General features: G+C 38.4%; 1 protein-coding gene across 9 annotated transcripts in view; it reads right to left on the bottom strand.

Annotated features, from left to right (window-relative positions):
• The window catches only part of CACNB2 (calcium voltage-gated channel auxiliary subunit beta 2), a 327,268-nt gene that overhangs the window by 17,912 nt on the left and 287,364 nt on the right, over window positions 1-21,992 (bottom strand). For 6 of the 9 annotated variants that reach the window (XM_019752070.2, XM_019752072.2, XM_019752076.2 and 3 more), the window contains 5 exons: window positions 20,408-20,484; window positions 15,171-15,304; window positions 11,371-11,451; window positions 10,830-10,888; window positions 1,981-2,090 (listed from right to left, as the gene is read on the bottom strand). In XM_019752070.2, the coding sequence (XP_019607629.1) occupies window positions 1,981-2,090; window positions 10,830-10,888; window positions 11,371-11,451; window positions 15,171-15,304; window positions 20,408-20,484 (461 nt within the window). Of the gene's footprint in view, window positions 1-1,980; window positions 2,091-10,829; window positions 10,889-11,370; window positions 11,452-14,476; window positions 14,539-15,006; window positions 15,027-15,170; window positions 15,305-20,407; window positions 20,485-21,992 lie in introns of all 9 variants that reach the window. The other 3 variants (XM_019752073.2, XM_019752077.2, XM_074324835.1) reach the window with 2 other exon arrangements.

Genomic DNA, 21,992 nt, shown 5'->3' with positions numbered 1-21,992 from the left:
TGTCTAGCACGTGGTTGGTACTCAAGTATGTGTGACATGGATGATAAATGCCTAAAAGCCCTACCTGGTTCCGTAATGCCTTAAGGATGAGCTCCAACTTCCTTAATATCTTCTCCTGCCTATCTCCGGTGTCATCTCCCACCTCCCTCTTTTAAAAACCACACATTCAACCAAAGTGAAGCCTCCATGTTTGCCAGAAGCCTCTTGATTTAAATCTCTATCACCTCTTTCCCTTTTTTCTTGGCTAAACCCTATCATGCTTCAAGTCTCAGCTCAGGCTTCGCTCCTTGGAAAAGCCTTTCTGGTGGCCTGCGTCCTCCTGCAGCATTTGCTCTTTACCATCCAGCTGAATGCACGACCACTTCTCTCACCAGCCTCTATTTCAATGGGCTGTTCACTCCTTTGCCTTGTTGCTTCACTGGAAGCAGGGGCTTCATCCCACCCATCTTTGTTCCCAGGCTTCAGCATGTCATTCACTGTCTAGTGTATGCTCAATAAAGTATGTGGAGTGGATGAGTCAATTAAACATAATATATAGGGTAGTTACAAAGAGCCTTGGCAATCTAAATGCATCTGTCACACCCTTGATGCAACCCATGAGTCTACACAATTCACTTGAGTTTGTTACAATCAATTGAATCAGTGAAATGAGCAAAATGTATGGGAAGATTTTTCAGGGTCACAGGTGATAAGGATATAAAATCACTATAAAAATGTATGATCACATTTCCCTCCCAGTATATTTCTAAAGCTGTATTACTGAGGTTTAGTCAATGAGGGCTTGTTAGGGGAAGAACAAAACTTGAGTTATGATCACATTTCCCTCCCAGTATATTTCTAAAGCTGTATTACTGAGGTTTAGTCAATGAGGGCTTGTTAGGGGAAGAACAAAACTTGAGTTATGATCACATTTCCCTCCCAGTATATTTCTAAAGCTATATTACTGAGGTTTAGTCAATGAGGGCTTGTTAGGGGAAGAACAAAACTTGAGTATTATACTTTAAAGTATTATACTCATGACTAACAGATAACATTTATTATTTTAACAGTTTCTGTATTATATACTATATAATGCACTTCAAAGTAAACTAAAAACTTCTATGTTAAAAGCCAGTGTCTCAAAGGATTTATATATTTAACATATAAATAGAAAAAAACACACAAAACACCAAAGCTCTCACACAGCCTGAGAAAGTTTCTTTTATAAAAACAGCAACCTAACAACCCAGTATAAGTCACATGTATAACAGCGATTACCCTTAAATTACAAGAACATGCCAAAAAAAAGGAAATAGCTGCCTAAGGGTCTCATTTGATTAAATTAACATGTTAATAAATAGTATCCAAACACAACCGTGTAAGCGCATAACTAAAATCTCTACACTGTTTTTACAAAAAAATAAATAAGTAAAAATACATCTGATATCAATCAGTGGACAATGACCCGGAATTGACCTCATGTTTTATCAAGCTCAAGGCGCGCACACATACCACTCTACCCGAATATGATCTAGTTATTGATAGAATTTGACTGTAAAGGGATTTGAGATAATAGCCATAATGGAGGACACACTATGCTTAATCCTGACAATAATTCTACAAGGTAATGATTATCTCTTGTTGTTTGTTTAGATGAGGAAACTGGGCCTTAAGGAGGTTAATGAATTTGCTCAGGGTAACACTGATGCAAAGCCAGGAATTTTTAGAGTCTGTAGACACCAAAGCTCATGTTAGTGAAAACAAACCACAAGCAAAACATTAATGCTGACAGCCTGTGGAATTTTTAACTCAAAACTATCATAACACATCCTTCCATCCCACGAAATCATTAAGACTGTAACACTAGCTACTGGCAACACGTGTCTGTTTCTTCTCTGCTCGATGACACATGGAATTATCATCTAGGTGGATCTTCTCATGGACGGCCTCAGGAGAGAAAGGTTTAAATAGCTTCCGTTCATCAGTAGTACCCACACTTACCTAAGCTTGACCGTGTGTTGGATCTTTCTATGATTGCATGCTTACTGGGGTTGTTTAACACTGAGCGCTTGGCCAGCGAGATGTCAGCAGTGACCCTTGTGATGGATATCCTGTTGGGGACAAAGTAACAGAAGACCCTGAGATTATTAATCAAGTAAAAAGGAACAGAAATGCATGCCCAAAATTCATCCAAATAAGTATGAAGTGTATATAAAGGGACCATATTTTCAATCCAAAAGATGTTAGGGCCCTTCTTTTTTTCTTTTTTTTTTTTTAATCCTGCACTACCTAACTTAGCATTTATGAGTTGCTTGGTAAGTGCTAGGTATATACTAAGGATTATCTCATTATCGGATTACCTCGTTAAGTCATCCCCAAATCTCTGGCACAGAGTTTTATTATAATCCCATTTTTGCTGATGAAGAAAATGAGCCATAGGGCAGATTATTTACTCAAGACTCCATATTTACTAACAATGGTGAAGCTGGGATTTGAAGCCAGATGCCCGAGAGCCTATAGTCTCAGTCCCTGTGTTACAGACCTTCCTGGTAATATGGCGCTGTGATAGATGTGAAGAATAAAGAAGAACAAGACAAACATGGTTATCTGTCAGAGAGCTAAGTCTTAATGGCAGAGATGGGGAATAAATAAGAAAAATTAATTAAAAAAAGATTAAGATGACTGTTGTGTAGAGAACACAGAGGGGGTCGTGACAGGCACTAATGAGTTAGGGAGGTGATTTTAGATACCGTGTTTCCCCTAAGATAAGACCTCACTGGAAAATAAGCCCTAGCATGATTTTTCAGGATGAGATCCCCTAAACATAAGCCCTAATGCGTCTTTTGGAGCAAAACTTAATATAAGACCCGGTCTTATTTTGGGGGAAACACAGTAGGGCAGAAGTGAAAACAACAAAATTTGGAAGCTGGAAAGAGCAAATGGCTAAGACAGAAGACAGCCAAATAGACCAGCCAGCAGCAGGGAAAGGCTTAGAGCAAAATAGAAGGGTCACAATACCTCTGAAGAGGAAGGTGAGGGGGACGGATGAGAAACAGGAGGTTTGGTGAAAAGTGTTTCACAGTTAGAGCCCTCCATCTCCCCTCTGCTACATAAAGCCTCCACGTGATCGCCCTTTCCCTGTGAGCTATAAGGCCTCTGGTTTAGTTTGCACAGGCAATAAAACAGAGGGCTTCTGTGCAGGGGACCCTCGGCAGAGCAGGGACAGAGAATACATACTATTTGGAAAAGAAAGGATTCTAAATGGGGAACTTGACCGCCAAAGAGAAAAGATCCAAAGATAATGACAGTGGTGGTTTTCTATGAAGATTGTCCCGTAAGGTTGTCCTACAGGGAAGCACAAAGTTCACAATCTTCACATATGAGCCCAGGATTTCTAACTGATTATTTCATGCCCTATTCTTAACTATGAGCACAGCAGTGTTCATCTTAAGACAATCTCTCACCTGAGAGACCAAAACAAATGGAAAAATCAACTGCTAATAACATTCAAAGTTGAAAGCTAAGAGATGAGTGTATATCTAGGAAACTAGAATAAATTTCTATTTAAAAACTCAGAACAATGAAGAGTTTTTGGAAATTACGTTAACAGTAGAATCGAAAATTCAAAAGAAGGACTAGAAGATAAAGTTAAGGACATCTGCAGAGTAAAACAGAAATGACAAAGAGTTGGGAAATCAGATAAGAGAGGAAGAGAGGTACGAAATTAGAGAATCACCCAGAAGGTTCAACTTCCAAATAACAAGGTGGGGGCGGGGGGGGGGGGAGAGAGAGAGAGAGAGAGAGAGAGAGAGAGAGAGAGAAAAGAAAACAGAGGACAGGCAACTAAAAAAGATAATTCTGGAATTAAGAGTCTGATTTACCAAATTGAAAGTGTCCGGCACAAAGGCTGAAAGTTCCACTTCAAGACATATTCTTATAAATTTCATGACACTGGGGACAAAGAAAAATCTAAAAGTTTCCAGAGGAAAAGGCAGGTTCCATACAAAAGGCCAGTAAGTGAAATGTTTTGTCTTCTCAACAGTAACAATGGAAGCCAGAAGATAATGGAACAAAAAGCCTTAAGAATTCTGAGGGCAAATTATGCCAATCAGAATTCCACTACCATTTCAACTACGAATTAAGTGGGAGGGTTGGTTAAAGACAGTTTTAGACTCAGGGTCTCATAGAGTTTTATGTTCTCTTTCTAGGGAGAACGATTGGAGGATGTTGTTGACTGAAATGATACTGTAAACCTTGAAAGAGATCAAGGGATCTAGGAAAAAAGGGCTTCAACCCAAAAGGCAGGTGACCACAATCCCAAGGGAAATAACAAGGGATGTCCCAGAAGGACAAATGTGCACCCAGCCCAGAGAGAAACCATCCAGACGGGGGCAGGCCAGAATGCTCCCAGACAGAGGCTCAGAAAAACAAAGCTGAGAGACGATCAGGTACATCTGAATCTATTTTGAGGAGATTTGGAAAAGCAGGGGAGAATCTGGGTCTGACTTAGTGCCAAATACAGAGGGTGCCAAAAACATGTATACACATCTTAAGAAAGGGAAAAACTGTATTAATATATACTGATAACAAAAGATGAATACAAGTCACGTTTGACTTCTGCAATTACAAGAGGTGCTCAAAGTGGTTGCCATCAGCATCCAGACACTTTTGATTAGAGTGAACTACTGCTTGAGCAACGTTGACCAAAGTGTTAACATCTCTTAAAATGCGTATACTTTTTTTGGTACCGTTGGTATATCTATAAAGCAAGTGTAAACAATAAAATGAGGTATCTCATAGTAACCACAAAGAAAACACACACACACGAAACTAATTCTAGTGTAGGACATGGCCCATTTAAATGTTATTTACATGATTATAACACATACTAAAAACGGAGCCAGCCAAAACCATGACTTAACTATAGGGAGGTTGGAAGATGAGATGTATATGCAGGTCTGCGTGTGTGAGAGAGAGAGGAGGAAGGAATATGCATAAGAGAGCTACATATTCTTTATGGTAGGAAGTCAATAGATATAACACCCAACACTCAAAACTCAAGTAGCAAATTAAGCATATTATTTAGAGATAAGAAGTAAATACCAAAAGATACAGCTACCTTGTTTCCCGGAAAATAAGACCTAGCCAGACAACCAGCTCTAATGCGTCTTTTGTAGCAAAAATTAATATAAGACCCAGTCTTATTTTACTATAAGACCAAGTCTTATAATATAATATGACATAATATAATACCGGGAAACAAGATAATACAATTAAAATTGGCTATCATCTGGAGAGCAGTGCATTCAGTAAAGTGTGAAAAGGGATTACTGTCTTTTGCAAAAAAAATTATATATATATATATATATATATATATATATATATATACACATATCTATATACATCTATATAGATAGATAGATAGATAGATAGATAGATAGATAGATAGATAGATAAATTTGATCCTTTATGGTATACAGTTAGTTCCATGAGTTGGGACCATTCATAGAGTTCTGTATCCACCATCACGTTCGTAATGCAGAATAGCTCCTTACCTCCCAAATTCCCTTGTGCTGTCCTGTCTGTGGTCAATCCCTCCTCCTACCTCACCCCTGGCAACCACCAAGCCATATGGGTATTGTGGGCAGGGTGTTCTAGGCAGAGGGAAGAGTGAGTACCTGCAAGGCTGGTATTATACTAGTACAGTTGAATGGGACCCAACACCGCTTGTGACCAGAAACTGGGTCTGTGTCTCTAACGAGTCCTGGACACTCACTGGGAGGCAGGTTGCCCTGTGATGGGCACCATCCTGGGGATACAGTGGTGACAAGACAGAGAAAACCTTCTCAGGAGCATCTACCCATCAGCCTGGGGGAACCAATTCTGCAGAGGGACGGGTTTCTTCTTTGTCCCACATGCTTTGTCCATTCTGTATATGGTTTTGCCCAGCTGGGGTTCCACTGATCTGCTTTGTACTGTGTGTAGATGGGCCACTATCCTATTCTAACTCCTTAAGTTATGCTTTGGGAACTGTCATTACTCGAGGTTCTGTCAAAAAAACAAAACAAAAAACCCCAGACCTGTAAAATCCTAAAGTCAAAATTCTGCGGACAATTCAGTTTAGAGGAGTGGTTCTCAATCCTCCTGGCACATGAATATTGCCTTATAATTTTAAAGTTACATTAGGTCCCACCCTAGAGATTGAGCTTCAATTAGTCATGGGTGGGACATAAGCCCTTGTTTGTTTGTTTTTTGTTTTTTTTTTTTGCTTTTAAAGTGCTGTAGGTGATTCTAATATGAAACCAAGTTAGATAACCACCAGTTTAGAAGAAGTTGTCTCACATCTAAGTAACTTTCCCACAAAATAAAGTGACATAATGTTTCCCAGGATTATTGATTTCCAGTAAGATGCCGTTATCCAAGACGCAACATGTACAGATCCCTACAGCAACCCCATAAGGAATCTAGGTACTTCAATGCTAAGTAAGAACTGACGTTTTCAAAACACTGGGGAGGACAGCCGAATTCATTCCTAATGATAGCTTTCCCCAACTTCCTTGTAAATTTACCTGTCATTGCCCGACAAGGTGAATTGGGAAATTGCTTTGTTTACATGACATGGTTAGGGTGAATCCGATTTAAATGGCTACTCTATCGCACACAACAGAAATGACAGTGATTTATCATCTTGTCTTTGACCTGACACACTTAAAACACTATTTTAACAAGTAGTATCATGCTTCTGACAACTCTCCAGGGATTTAGCAAATGAACTTAACTAGGTATAAGAACAGAAAAAAATTCTTAGGAGAATCTTTTCATCACTGATGCTTCCTTTGATATTTCTCCCTCTTGGGCTTTATTTATGTTTTTAACAAATGAGTTTGTTTAATAGATAACTAAGGCGTAATTCATTTTTCCCTTTTAGAATTACATGTCTATTTAGAATTAGACACGCCTGATGCTTTTGATGAATTTTTACCTTCCATTGCTGTCTTATCTTGCACAAAACAGAGGCATTTAATGATTCAGTTATTCTGAATGTCTTGTTATGGGTTAACAAAAAAAAAAAGGTTAAAATTTTTGCATGACTTTTTGAAATTATTTCTGCCTTATGGACGCTATTACTTCCTTTGAGGATCTTTAATTGGTGATCAGAGGCCCAGAAAGTTGAACTCCATCTCTATGAGTCAAGATAAGTGAAGGCAGGTCCACTAATAAAGCCATATGGACATTACTTTTGGCCAGAAACAAAAGACTGATACAACATTCATTTATTTTGTTTATGTTTTCCTTAAGTGAAATCAGTCTGGATGGCCCATACTTTAGAACATGGGTCCAAAATACACCCTATGGCTGGAATCTATCTTCCAAATTCAAAACGTACTCAGACTTAAATGGAAGAGGTAAGTCAGGAAATTCCATCTCATTTCCCCCTCTTTGACATTTAAGAAAGGGCAGTGGGTTAACTCAGTCATGGAAAGCAAAGTGCCTATTCTAGCAGAATTTTCTGGGTATGCACGCTCATGTAGACAATTCCAAATTCTAATATATGACAGAGCCAAGAATAAAAAAGCAAAAGTTAAATGGGACCAATTAGAGGCACACCTTTTATACTTGGCTGGAGCCTGACAGCCACGGGCCAAGCCAAAGGTCCAAGGACCAAGCTGTGTTTCCTGGCACCAAATAAAATATATTTCATAAAGCTATGGAAAACAAAACCATCTAACGAGGAGCATTTGGTTAGGGAGACTTTGATTATAAAATCTTTTTATACCTTGAATTCTGTTTTCCTTTTTCTGTCTCGTTCAGCCCTTTGCTTGATTTTTAACTACAATATTTGTCTTGCTATAAAAGTTTCTCTCCTTGTCCTTTGCCTCTCCTGTCAAAGTCAACATAAATTAGAAATAGCTGTAGAGGCAGATGTGGTCAAGGGCAAAACTCTAAAAGAACACGGAAACCTACAGATACTGTCTATTCTACTTGCATTGTTAGGATGGGAGGAGGAAAGGAATGTGGAGAAGAGAGACACCACATTTATCTCGTGAAAAACACAGAAATATTTGCTAGCCCTGTAGATTCCCATGTCCCCTATAATCTACTCTTCAGTTAAATTTTGAAGTTTCCATTTTAGACTCCTACCATATCTTTGAGGCTTCAGAAGTTGGCTTAACCTTTACTATGGTGCTCACTGGTTATTTGATTCAAACATGCCTCTCAACAGACTATAAATAAGCTCCACGAAGCCAAGGTCCTTGCCTGCTTTGGCTCCTCACAATGCCTGGCATATAGAATATGCTCAATACATATTTGTTGAAGCAAGTTGACGGGACAGGGGAGGAGAGGAAAAGGATTAAGTCTAAGACGTTTATCACGCCAAACTAGACATAGCCCAGCTTTGTTACCAGTCACTCTCTGCCTATACTTGACTTGAAGAACTTGATGCCATCACACACTTTACACCCTCTGCTGGGCATGCCCTTTCTCTTCCTAGTTCACTTGGTGAAACCTTAGGTACCATGTAAAAACCCTTCCTGGATGCTGACAGCCCTAAGTCAGTGTCCATCCCTCCTCCCTTTATGCTACCTGTACCTGGACACACATCGGCCGAGCTGTCCTTACATTCACTTTATATTTTACTGCTTGAGGTTTCAACTTATGGTTTACACCTGAGTTCCTTCTAGGCAAACACAATGAGTAGTTTCAACATCTCTGCATTTCTCTAGTGGGGAATACACAGCAGACATTTATTCAACATTCATCCATTCATTATTCACACTGAGCATAGTTCTTAGGCACTGAGAACACAACAGTTCACAAAACAGATTTAAAAACCCCTGCCCGCATGGAGTTTATATTCTAAGCGTGGGAGAATGACAACCAACAAAACTGATAAAATACATAAGAGAGTTATGGGGGAAAAGTCAGGGAAGGAAGAGAGAACATGTGTGTGTGCACATGTGCACATATATTAAGGAGACTATCTGAGGGAAAAGAGTTCCTAGTACAGGAACCTGTGTGTGCAAAGGCCCTGAGGTAGGTATGTATCTGGCTATCGGGAACACTCGTGGAGTAACAAGTCAGTGTGGCAGGAGCAGAAGGAGTAAGGGAGAGGGTAGTAAGAGATAAAGTCAAAGGTAAGGAGGGGTGTGGGGGTGTAGACTGTCAGGCTGTAGAGGGACTCACAGGCCACTACTAAGGACTTTGCTTTTCACTGTGAGTGACGAGATGTCACTGGGTGAATCTGACCAAAGGTGTGATGAGATCCAGCTCATAGTTTAACAGGGTCGCTCAGGATGCTGAATTGAAAACAGACATGAAAGGAGCAATGGCGGAAGCAAGGATGGAAGTTTGGGGGCTACTTATTGCAACAACCCAGGGAGGAGATGATAATGTCTCAGACCAAAAGCAAAGGATGTGTAGAAAGTGTTTAGATTCCGGATATATTTTGAAGACACAGACAAAATATATCCAGAATGTGGGATGTAAGAGAAAAATAACAGTCAAGGATGATTCAATGATTCAATGACCTGGAGCTGAAAGGTCTTGAAATCTAAAAGATGAAAAAACTATCAGTTGAGATATGGAAGACTATGGAAGGAGCTGGTTTGGAGGTAAGCTTGGAGGTTAAATTTGAAAAGTCCGTTAGACATCTTAGTAGTGATGTTGAATGAGGCAGTTGGACATATGGGTCTGGAATTAAAAGGAGAGACCAGCGAAGAAAGGCTATTTAAGTCTGACATTGAATAAAATCATCAAAGGAGTGTAGATAGAAGAGAGAGAGAAGACTAAGAAACTTAGCCCTGGGCTTTCCAAGATGTCTAGTTCATGAGGAAAAACTAGCCAAGGAGACAAAGGAGCAGCTATTACGATAGAGGGAGAACCAGGGAAGTAGGTTCCAGAAAGCAAAGTATTTAAAAGAGGATGGAGTGATCCACCATGTTACTTAAAGGAGGACTGCAGAGTCACCCTGGATTTAGCAACGTGAGGGTCACTGGTGATCCGACACGACTAGCTCTGGTTGAGTGATGGATTTGTAACCGGAGTAGGTTCAAGAGTATGAGAGGAAAGCATGTATACACAATTTGTTCAAGGAGTTTTTCTATAGAGAAAAGGAAAAAAAAACGGGGCAGCTAGAGGGGAATATGAGGTTAAATTCTTTTGTCAACGGAGAAATAATTATGTTTTTCTATGCTGATGGTGTTTTCATTAGAACGAGAAATATCGATGAGAGAGAAAAGGGTTGTTATGGCCATGTCGGGGTGGGGGTGGGGAATGGTGTTTGGCACCCAATGGGTGGGTTGGCCATTGCTAACAGTAATAGGAGAAAAAAACAGAGCATACAGACAAACATGCAAGTGGGGACAAGTGTGGCGGTGGGACTTTCAGAAGTTCTGTTTGTCTCTATTTTCTCAATGAAATAGGAAACAAGTTCATGGGTGAGAGCAGGATGAGCAGGGGATGTTAGAAGTTTGAGGAGAGAGGAGCTGGTATGAAAGTCTTTTAGAAGAGTGGAAAAGTGAATGGAAGAAGTATATTTCATGTGACTTCTGGGCAGCACTGAGGGTCAGTTAACCATGAATTTAGGGTGAGACTAGTCAGCAGGGATTTGGCCAAATTCAGCTTACGGATGCAAGTGCAGGAAAGAGAGCTGGATGACCCAGGTCTGAGGATGTGCCAAGCACATATGACAAATATTTATGGAATCAGATTGAACTGGATTGAACTTATCTCCTGTCAACCCACAGACTTCGGAGGGTAGTTTTCTCTTGGGATCACATGTTGGTCCCACCCAGGTTTTGTCATCTTCAAGACAAAACCCACAATACCCCGGATACAGAAATACTCACCGCCCTTCAAATCTGTGTTTTAAAAAATCAAACAACGCTTTTTGCATCATATCTGTGACCTGCAATTGAGCAAGCAATACGTTAAGGTACAATAAAAATATTACTAATTACGACAAAACAACTTTACTCCTTTTAAGAATGTTTGAGAACCTGGGCTTCCCATTAGGAAAACGTAGCATGTGAGGTCATCACATTTTTCTGTTCTGAGTTCTGATACAATGACAAAGAAAAAGTCAAAATCTGAACTTATCCCCATGTTTTGATGACAATACATTACATCTCAAGTGGCTTCAGTCACTCTCCATCTGATACTATTTTCCCTGGCTGAGTAAATCGTAGCTAGCAGAAATATTTAAGAGTAACAGTCAAGAAAAAGAAAACAGAACAAAACCAGAAAGCAACGTATACCACAGCTTGAAAAACAGCATGCTTTGCTGCTACGAGCTCTTTAAATTCTAAATTCAAGAGGCAGGAGAGGGAGTGGAGTCACAAAGCAGCTCAGCATGCGAAGGTCAAGTTGCTCCAGAGGGTAGTTACTTACCTCATACCCCTTCAGAGAAGGGCCCACCAAGACCACTGGTCGCATGGAAGGTACCACATCATAAGGAGGCATGTGCTCTGTCTGCAGAGAGAGGAGAGGACTTTAGGGGACTGAAATATTTTATATATAAACAGCTCTTTCTGAATTTCTGTAATACAAGGCACTGGCTTTCCAGACATTTCTTCCTTTCTTCTTCTTTTTTTTTTTTTTTTTTTTTTTTTTTTTTTTTTTTTTTTTAGCTTGCCTCTTTTCTAAATAAACCGAAACAAAGATTGGTGGGTTTATCTTCCTAAAGTTTTTAAGTCTACAGTGTTCTTGCTTTCCTCAAGAAATGCTACTAAGAGATTAACTCCTAAAGCAGGAGGAGCTGCTTTTGAACAAAAACTAGTTTGTTTTGAACAAAAACAGACAGAAACATGCCTCATGCAGAATAGGTGCTTTAGGCTTGACTGGAAGTTAATATGGCTTTTCAGATGCATTTGTTTTCTGAAGAGTCAAATTTGCAGACCTAATACGGTTGGTTATGGAGAAAAGAAAGATCTTTATCTTTGCGTTTCAGATGTTTGTCTTACCTGGATAAAGCCTAATTTCAAAACATTGTAACTCTTATTACCAAATACTTGAGAATTCCTATTTTACTGTGAGAGTTTAAATAAGCATGCATGCTCATTTCAGTAAAACAGTAATCATGACGTAATTGGGATCACTACTATTCACAGCTTAGTGATGAATGTTTTTGGATTTTTGGTTTCTACATCTTGAAACTTAAAACCTTAAAATGCAAGGTTTATGTGTCTTGGAGGAAAGGTGGATAATGTGTGATAATCAAGCTTGTTTCATTGGCCTCCAAAGGTTCATTATCAACGGGGATCTCGAATATGCTTCTCAAGAGTCATGTAGGCAGTGTTTCTATTTACATAACAAATCCATGCCTTTCCACAATAATTTATTTATCTTTAGGAAGAGCAGGGGAGGAGCTAAATTTGGGAGCAACTTCTAAAACTTTCAAAACTTTTAAGCTAAACTGCTTCAAATAAAATAAAATTTTTCCAAAAAATAGATAACAGCTAATTTGTTTGATTATATTAAAATTGGCTATTTTGATAGCAGAATATGTTAAAATGACCTCCAAAGTGACATTTTTTAATGCATAACAGAGAGCAATATGGCCTTAGACACCAAGATAAACAAATCATTGTTATATGAATCTTTCTGCATGAAGGAGCATCTGAAAATATATTTTCAGAATTGAAGAATTTGTTTTGGTCACACAGACCAATAGAAACATATTCTTTAAACTCTTTTAAGAATTTGATAAACTGATGTGCAAATGTAAATGTAATTTTTGCATCAGCTTGATGCTTCAGAACATTTTACAGTTGCTTAAAATTTCTCATTACACACTTTCTGACTTCGATTTGATTTAACTTGCTTAAGAGGGGAATTAAAAAGCATTTCATATTCAAAAGCTTCCGTCTGAGATTTCACCAATAGTCAGCAAATCTAATCAGAGGGGAGAAAATATTACTGTGACAGTGCTGTCAAATTTTACAGCTTAAAAATTACCTAGTCTTCAAAATTAATCTTAGAAGACACAATGGAGGTAGAATACGTTTTAAACAGAAAAACACACACACACACACACAAAAACAAGACGGACATAATACAGTGACAGCACAAATGCCACACAAGCACCACTCTAAAAGCAACCTAGAACATGGAAAACAATCTTATCATTGAATCTCAGTTTTTTTTGTTTTTATTTTTGAACTCTACACTGAAGTTGACCACATAACAGAAGATCAATAACATAAGAAGAATGAATACCAGTGCCGAAGGCATCATAAGCATATTTATTAAATTATTACAGTTTTACCACCTGGGAACATATTGAAAACATTTAGAAGATAAGTCTTTATAACTACGCAGTTTGAGAATAACTTTCCCACCATTATAATTAGGAATATAAATTGCATGTATTTTAGTAACAGCTACCAAGAAATTTTATTTCAAGTCTTTAAGTATTAAGTGGCCCAGTCTTTGGCAGGTCTTTGGTTCCTTTGATCTGTGACTGCCAGCTTGCAAAGGGTTACCCATGCTGGTAATCAGTCAGCTCTTAAGCAATAGGGTAGCTACAGAAATTACCTTATTTGATGGAATATTGGAACTTTGTGCCCTCTTGATAATGACACCAACATTTGTATCTACCCTTTCCTGCTAACCTTATTTTGTTCAAATTTTTCAGTGGAAAAATTGTGATACACATTTTTCAAGTTTTGCAATTTAAGAGTAAACACACTTCAAAAATACCTATCTTGACTAACATGGTTTTAGTTCACGTTATTGCTCTGTAAAGCCCAGAGAGGCTTAGCAATGTTGATTTTCTAAGCTTCTGCACTGTTAGTCACTTGGCTGTAAATTTTTGTTGTGACAAGAAGATAGGACCAGAGAGACGGGCCCACTGTCATGGACGCACAAGTTTTTCTGTGTTAACACAAAAACCCAGGTGTTTTAGTTTTTGCCAGAAGTGCTGAGGTCTTCCATTATTAAAGTAACCATAATTTGTTTTTTTAAAAAAACAACAATATACTTCTCAGTTCAGTATGTGACACCTCACTGATGAGTTCAGAGTTCCTCCACAGAGTAAAACACTTGTGTGCAGAGGAAAAGCGTTCAGGACATTGAGATTTTAGGGCAGAGTAGGCTTTACTCAACATCTATGTGCCGTAATATACCCATGGCTGTGTTGGAGTTGGTGACATTAGGAAGTATGACTAGAAAGACAGCATAATAGGCTGTGGAGAGTTGCATGTACAAGAAGGAAAGAAATGGAAATTATGTTGATGGAGGTAGCCTTAAAATAATTCACTGAAGCTACAAAACGTGATGAAAAGAACCAGACTTCATCTGGAGGAAAGAGAACTTAGGAATACTCTAGTTTCCAGGCAGGGGATGCATCACTGTGTAGCATCTTGGTTGGCCAGTGGCAAAGCATCTACACACGGCCACCTCCCCATTTTCCAACAGGTGAGATGCTGAAATCTGACTGATGGAGGAGGCAAGAACATCGGGAGAGTATTTATATATGACAATAGGAAAAACTCACAGTAAACCGCCAAAACAAGCCTGCAGTTTTCCACTGGTCTTGTTCATCTGTAGATTTTGCACCTAGTGGATTAGAAGTTTAAATACTGACTAAATTAAAAATTGAATATATATTTTTTTTAGTACAAGCTATGTATCTGGATATCATAAATCAGAATCTAATAATGGTTTTAATATGCTTGATTATAAGTTAAATTTCTGGGGGGAAAAAAGAAAGAGACAAAGACAGACAGAATAAGCATGCACAATAGAGGTGCATTCTATGGCATTTGTCCGTGTTTGACATCCTTGAAAATGTTAAACAGATTCCCTTGGTGGTAGATATTATTCCATCAAAAAGGATAAGTACTGTAATGTTGCTTTAACAGGTCACACATTGAATTTAGTTGGTTTGAAATGCATGGACTTAATTATAGCTGTTTGATAGGTTCTTTTCTTAGGGCAGAAAAGATTGCATTTAATAACACCGTGGGATTGAATGCTAATGATGCCGTGGCAGGATAAACACAGCTTATGTCAATGTACACTTACCGATTTTTGCTTCTGCTTAGCTACAGCAGCATGGAAAAGAAACAAAGAATAACAGAGCATGCATGTTATTGCTTCTCAAAGGACGCAGACAGTCAACAGGACTAGAAATGTGACGCAGCGCAGCTGAGCAGGTGGACAGACGGGAGCTCGGAGGTTAAGGTTACCTTCTTAAAGAAGGGCATTCTTTTCTCTTTGGAGTGGGGTGACGTTACACTGTTTGCACTGGGCTTAGGGGAGCGGTGGTTGGCTGGAATATCATTTTCTTCTGCATCTAAGCCAGTAGCATCTATGTCTATAGCTATGTACAGACAAACAATTCAAAATTCATCAGGTGGACAGGAGAGGAAAAACAGGTTATAAAATAAAAAATAAATCAAACAAAAGCAAGTAAAATGAACCTTAATCAAGATCTGTCATGAGTGCTCAGCACAGTAAACAAAGTAAAATTTAAAGGGAAAGCACGTGACGAATGCAACGTAATCAAATCTAACAAAATGGAAAGATCCCCTCAGGCTAGCTGTTCACTTGATCAATTTTACACTAGATCTTGAATACTATTTTTAGAGAAACATATTTTAAATTTGTAGTTTCAATACAATAGTGTTATTTCCCATATCGACTGTATGTAAGTAGGATACAGAACATTTCACCTTCTTACAATGTCTTAGACCCGCTTTAGATAATAAGGAACTCCATTGAAAACTTTTATCACAATGTGCCTCAGATTTCTTACTTTTCTTGGTTGTGTGTGAAAATAAGGGCAATGTGAAAAAGCTTCACTAAAATTGCAACAGGTATCTGAGGGAAAGAGAGAATAGAAAATCCTAAATTCAGACAACACAATGCAGTCATACACAAGGAAAATGACTCAGGGAAGGTTCCAGAATGGGCAGAATTAAAATGATTTCAAGGTGATATGTATGCCCTGATTGAAGGGCAGGCCTGACTGAAGTCTAATGGGGAAACATTGAATCCGATAATCTGCAAATGACATGAGTCTAATAAAATGATACAAGGAGACTTCGAGCGATTTCTATAAAGTCCTGGATTTAACATAAGAGGCAGGGTGGAAGGGCACACAGACCCAAGAGAATATGCCAGTGGTTTCCTTATCTGGAGAATGAGAGGTTTAGGTTTGTGATTCAACATGCTTTCCCTTTTAAAATCTTTCGATCTGAAAATATAGCACTTAAAAATTAAGCAGTAAATGGAAAAAAAGATCCATCATCTCATTTTGAAGTCCATAAAAAGCACCCACATGCAATTACTACAGAATTTTATCAACTGTAGATTCAGAGCTGGAAAGTATTTCAAGGACCATCTTCAACCCTCTTAGTATTTAGATTTAAAAGATAAACTCTTAAAGAGTTTGAGGGACTTGGCACAGACTCAGTAGAGCCAAGACTCAGAACTTAGTTCTCCTGCCTCCGGAAGTCCCTCTCCACTGTCCCTACACCAGCTGCCCTTTCAGGTGAGGTCCGTTCTCAATCCTGGTGCACTCTTCCAGTTCCCTTTGCTCCTCAGGCGGAGCTGTGTCTTCAGTGCTAGGACTCAGGAAGATATCAGAGAGTTGAGCTCACCAGAAAATTATTCTATGGTTTAGATGAGGTCAAGTAGAAGAAAAGAACATCTACTCACCCCAGGAAAGCATCAGATCACACTTGTTGGCTCTCTAACAAAAACCACAGTACGTTCAGATTTAAGGAACAAATTACTCCCTTGACAAAACAGACAGCTCGGTGCTGTAAAGTCACTGCCATTCCCTGTGATATGAAAGCTGAATCGGTGCCCACGACAGCCGCTGTTAACTTTTTCAAATGACGGAAGATCATCTGACAGGAGTCATATTATTTTTCAATTTTGAAGTTACTATGGATATTAGATGACTCAGCCTTCCGAAAGCTAGGATCTCTTGTTTAATTGTTCCTTTTCATTTGATTAGGTCAAAAACCTGTGATGACGTGTAAAACCTGACATGGTTTGCACAATATCGCAACTCTCAGCTACTGACGGCATAAAGGTGAGGTATGACTCTCCAATGAGGGTGATAATGGGCTGAGGTAATTCCAGGAATTTACTTAGACATACCTAGTATATAAATGTCTTTCCCTTTGCCTCATCTATCCAGATTGATGAACTAAAAGGTTATGCACATAGTGTGCAATAGAAACATTACAAAATGTGCCCAGCGGTTTCAATCAATGTTAACTTTTATAGCACCCTACAATGTTTTCCTTTGAACCCCATCTCAGTAAGTACGTCATTAGTGTCTTCCTGCACATGACGGAGAGGATCTGGGTCACTTTTTTACTGTTCCTCTGTCTTAACCAACATCAGATAAGTTTCTGTTCTGGGGGTAAGTTCTGGTATACTTTTACCTTTCTCACCTTTTACTGGACTTATAAAGTCCACCTTGAAAGACAGTACCCCCCAAAAGCCTTCCTGAAATTGAGGACACCTACTTGCACGTCAGCATTGACAGGACCCAGGGATTCCAAAGGTCATGACATGGATTTTATGATTTGTCCATTGATTTGGACATGCTGTGATCAGCAGACGGATTTTTTATTTTTTAAAGGAAGAGTGGAAATACATAAAAAGTTTAGATGTGACATTGCTGTTTTAGCTGTTTAGCTACACACATACACAGCCTGAGTGACGTTTGAAATGTACCTACATTTGGTCACAAGGGCTCAAAATCCCATGTTCAAAACATTCTAAATTACTACTTCTGACTTTTGGTTAGCTTAAATCTAAAAGTATCTGAGTTAATTCTGAAACACAGAGAATTCTAAAACGTTTGGCCACTTTCAAAACACATGAAAGAAATTCGCTAAAGTTAAGAAGCATATTCAACTCTACAGTTCCATATACTTTATTCGACTAAATGGGTTCTCCTTATAATGAGAGATGTTACCCTTTTTAATGTCATTCTTGTATTTATATACCTTGGCAAACATAAGTATTTACTTGGGAAAAACTGTTTTCATAAATTTGAAATTAGTTTCTTTTATTCTTTCTCACTAGCATGATTTTTTTTTCTTTTTTTTTTTTTGGTATAGAGACTTGGTAACATTTTTTGCAATTTAAATTTTAGTTTAATCTGAGACACTTGGGTCAAGTTGAGTGGTGTGCAGAAGTAACACCTATGTACACACACGTGTAGGTGTGACATATACATTGTGCAATATCGTAATCTCTATAACCTCACACCTTTATGGAAAAGCTGGCCTCCTTCCTCCTGTGCCCTCAGAAAATATCTACTCCCTGCTGGTCAAGGGAAAACTTATAAGCCTCACACAGTACCCCATTACCCAGATGTGAAGTAGAAAAGTTTCCTTTTCCAAATCCTTGAGCCTCTAAATATATTCACAAGTACTTTACGAAGACGTTAATATTCTTTGGTCTAGCAATGGGTGAGAAGAGTTGTAGATGGGGCCTCCGGGAAACAGAGGAAAATTACAATTGCAGACCAATCCACATTAGATAGCTTAAGTGGTTTTCCCTAGAGGTGGGTGAGGGACCCTCTCTGTAGAATTTTCTGAGTTTTCCTTGAGATAAATTGTGCTATTGACACAAAAATTACACCAGGATTATGACATGGTTAATATCTCCACCCAGACACAAGTATTTTCTACTCTTGGTATCCAGGAAGGTTATTCCAAGAGTCCTGTATCTGTATAAAACTTGGGTGAAGCTTTAAATCACTTTTATTTTATTATATTAAACTCTTAATTTAACTTTATTTTTAGTAATGACCAACATCTGACTATAAAAATGAAATATGATTTCACAAATACACTAAGTTATTTTTCCAAATGCATGTTCCTGCTCTCATTATATTGCCCAAACGATGAGAAGGATGCAATATGGCGAGAGGGGATGACAGGATCTGCCTGGTCTACAGAAGTGGGGCTGACATCTGCGGGGGGGGCTGCGGCTTTATTAACATGGGATGTAGCCTTTTCCCATTTCAGGACCCTAGTGTCAGGCCGCTGGCTTTCCCAGACAGTCTTTAAGGTATACAGGAAGTGTATAAGGTTTATATTGTAATCCCTACCACCTCACACCTTTGAGAGGAAGCTGGAATAAGCCTCCTTTCCCCTGTGCCTTCAGAAAATATCTACTCCTCACTGGTGAAGGGAAGACATAAACCTCACACAGTACCTAAAAAAGTTTCAATTTTCCTTTCAAACATACTATTTCACTTAATTTTGAGCAACTTAGGTTTACTGAAAAGTGTAAGTACATGGTTTTTTAAATCAATATGCATCCCACAATGATTTATTTCTTATTGTGTTCAGGTTTTGCTCACTTAAAAAGTCCTATAGTTTTTACTAAGAAGCCCTTGATTGATCTCAAAAAGCCACCAACATCTGGGAACAAGGAGTGATGATTAGTAGGAGGGGATCCTGTTCTTATGACACAGCAGTCACAGTGTGGCTAGTTCCTTAACTTCACAGACATACAGTTCTCTGTCATTGACCTCTCCCCATTTCCGGCTTCCCGGAAATCAGATATGGAATCATTTTGCTCAAATGCTCTGCTGCCCAATCCCTATAATCTTACTCTGACTCCCAATTGCATCTCTTAGCCAACTAAGACTCTGAGCGTGAGCTTCCATGCAATTTGACCAATTAGTCTCCTATTTCTATAGAACTCCAAGTTCTACACAGAATGGTAGCACTACCACATTTAGCCAATAAAAATTCAGTTAAATGTGAATTTCAGATAACCAATAAATCGTTTTTTTAGTGTAAGTGTGGCTCATACAATATTTCCTTATACTAAAAAGTATTCACTGTTTATTTGAAATTCAACTTTCACTGGGTGTCCTTTATTTTACCTAGAAATCATATGCAGGAACCCACTGCTTTGGAAATAAAACAGTAGTTACTGTTCCTACAAGTGTTTTCACCTTTGTTTCGATATGTCTGTGCATCTACCACAGAGACTTTTGAGTATAGTACATGTCAGGTCCATGACGCCGTCACTTTATTTTCCTTTCCTCCCCTTTCTAAAAGTTTTCATTCTTCTTCTCTTTTTATTTAACATTGAGGGCAACACCTCACATCGCACTCTGACGCCTGATGGGCGCACACCCATTTACTGCCCACGACAATGTGCTGGTCCCCATGGGGAAGCTAGGGACAAAAAGTTAAATACGTTCACCACTTTGATCATCTAAGCAACTTGCAGTGAGCATGTTGACAGATTCCCTTTTTTTTTTCACAGCCAGAAAACAATTTCCCCAGATTGTTCCTAACTGCATGTGGGCATTCTTATTTCTGATCCCTTTTTCTAGGGTTAACACAGGGATTCTGTGTATTTCACACAACTGGGTAAGACTGAGGAAAGCATGAAATGCAGCATGTATTGTTCAGTGTTTACACCTACTTACCAGATGACGGAGGTGTAGATTTTCTGGAACTAGGTACTATGTCACCCAAACTGGATGATGAGTTTCCTCCTGATTTACTGGAGTAAAGCAAAAATTTATATTAAATCTGACACTTATTTCAGACATTAAGACCTGTGCATTGCTCAATAAACATGATTACTCATTGTGTTTTTATGGAACTTTAAATTTGTCTTCCCTACAAGGAGGCGAACAATAATTCCCCACTGGAGATCCCTGGAGTACTGGAAACAGCCATAGTTTCTCTTTCAAATTCAAGTTTTAATTGTAAAAGGCCCTGGGAGAATGGAGGAGAACTAGGGTAATTTTTGCAGCCCTAGAAATCTCTGCCAGGATCACAGGTAGATAGCAGCAGAGATGTCCTTTGCTTCTTTGATCTTAGAGACCCTCAGAAGCAATGAGAACTTATTGTTTTCTTTCTGTTTGGTACCTTTGTCTTAGCTTGGTTATTTTTAGTATACTAAGATTCAGGACTCAGGTTTTCATGAGTGACCTATAAAAGAGAAAAACAACAATACTCAAACTTGCTAACCTTTAAAACACACACAAAGGAGCATGATGGAGTGTTATATAATTTAATCCTCAGATCTCAAGCATCGCTAGCATGAGGATTTCACTTGGTTAATTTAGAAATGATTTGAAGAGCATGTGTTTCACAATGACCAAATTCTAAAGTTTGAGGTAAGACCTAATTCTGTGTCTTAGAAAGTTTGTCATTACCATGAGAACAACAGCATTTATGTTTTTCACCAGTATACCAGCACGCTAAATAACACTACACAATGGCCCCTTCAAAAACGAAGATGGAAAGGAATAGCTTAAAAGAGTGACAAGGAATTTAGGGAAGACAATCTTATGGCCTAAAGTTCATGATCATAGCCAAAGCCAGGGTCTAGTTGAAATAATTTGCTACAGTATCTATGGATCAAAGGGCAATATTTACTAATGAAAATGTTAATACGGAAATATAAGTTCCACTAAAATACCAGTAGCAGGCTGAATTTCATTGCTACTCTTCTGGCATTTTTAATGCATAAAAGAGACAAACATCAAAAACTTTAAGCAACTAGCAGAAAGCCTCTACATATTTTTAAGGTTCTTAAAAGATACTTCAGTACATTTCACAAGGAAAGCAGACAATATGGAAAATGAATAAAAAGTGGTATTTATAGAAACAATTTCTGACAGTTATACAAGAATACCCATTACCAGCACCAAAACATTTTCTTCCAGAATTTTATTTTTCTTTTTCTAAAATGCTAAGTCTAATTTCAGTTCAAGCATGGGTTTGTTTAACACCCTCTCTGAATTTCAATAAAAGTCAAAGTATTATTTGAATTGTGTAAAATTGTGACAAACGTTGCAACTAGTCAAAATGTTCAGAATGCACATTTGCCCTTAACTTTTAAGTCTATAAAAATGCCATATTCTTGAGCTGTGCCCCAATTCTATGGCCCTTGATTTTGGTTGTTGTTGTTTTTTTATAATTTATATATCAGAATTTTAAAATACTACTAAATTCTGGGTACGTCCACAAAACAAAGCTCTATTTAAAATGTTAGGAGAC

The sequence above is a fragment of the Rhinolophus sinicus genome, linkage group LG02 (assembly GCF_036562045.2).
Source record: "Rhinolophus sinicus isolate RSC01 linkage group LG02, ASM3656204v1, whole genome shotgun sequence".
NCBI lineage: Eukaryota > Metazoa > Chordata > Mammalia > Chiroptera > Rhinolophidae > Rhinolophus > Rhinolophus sinicus.
The sequence above is the reverse complement of the archived record's forward strand: the minus strand, read 5'-3'. Positions and strand labels throughout refer to the sequence as shown.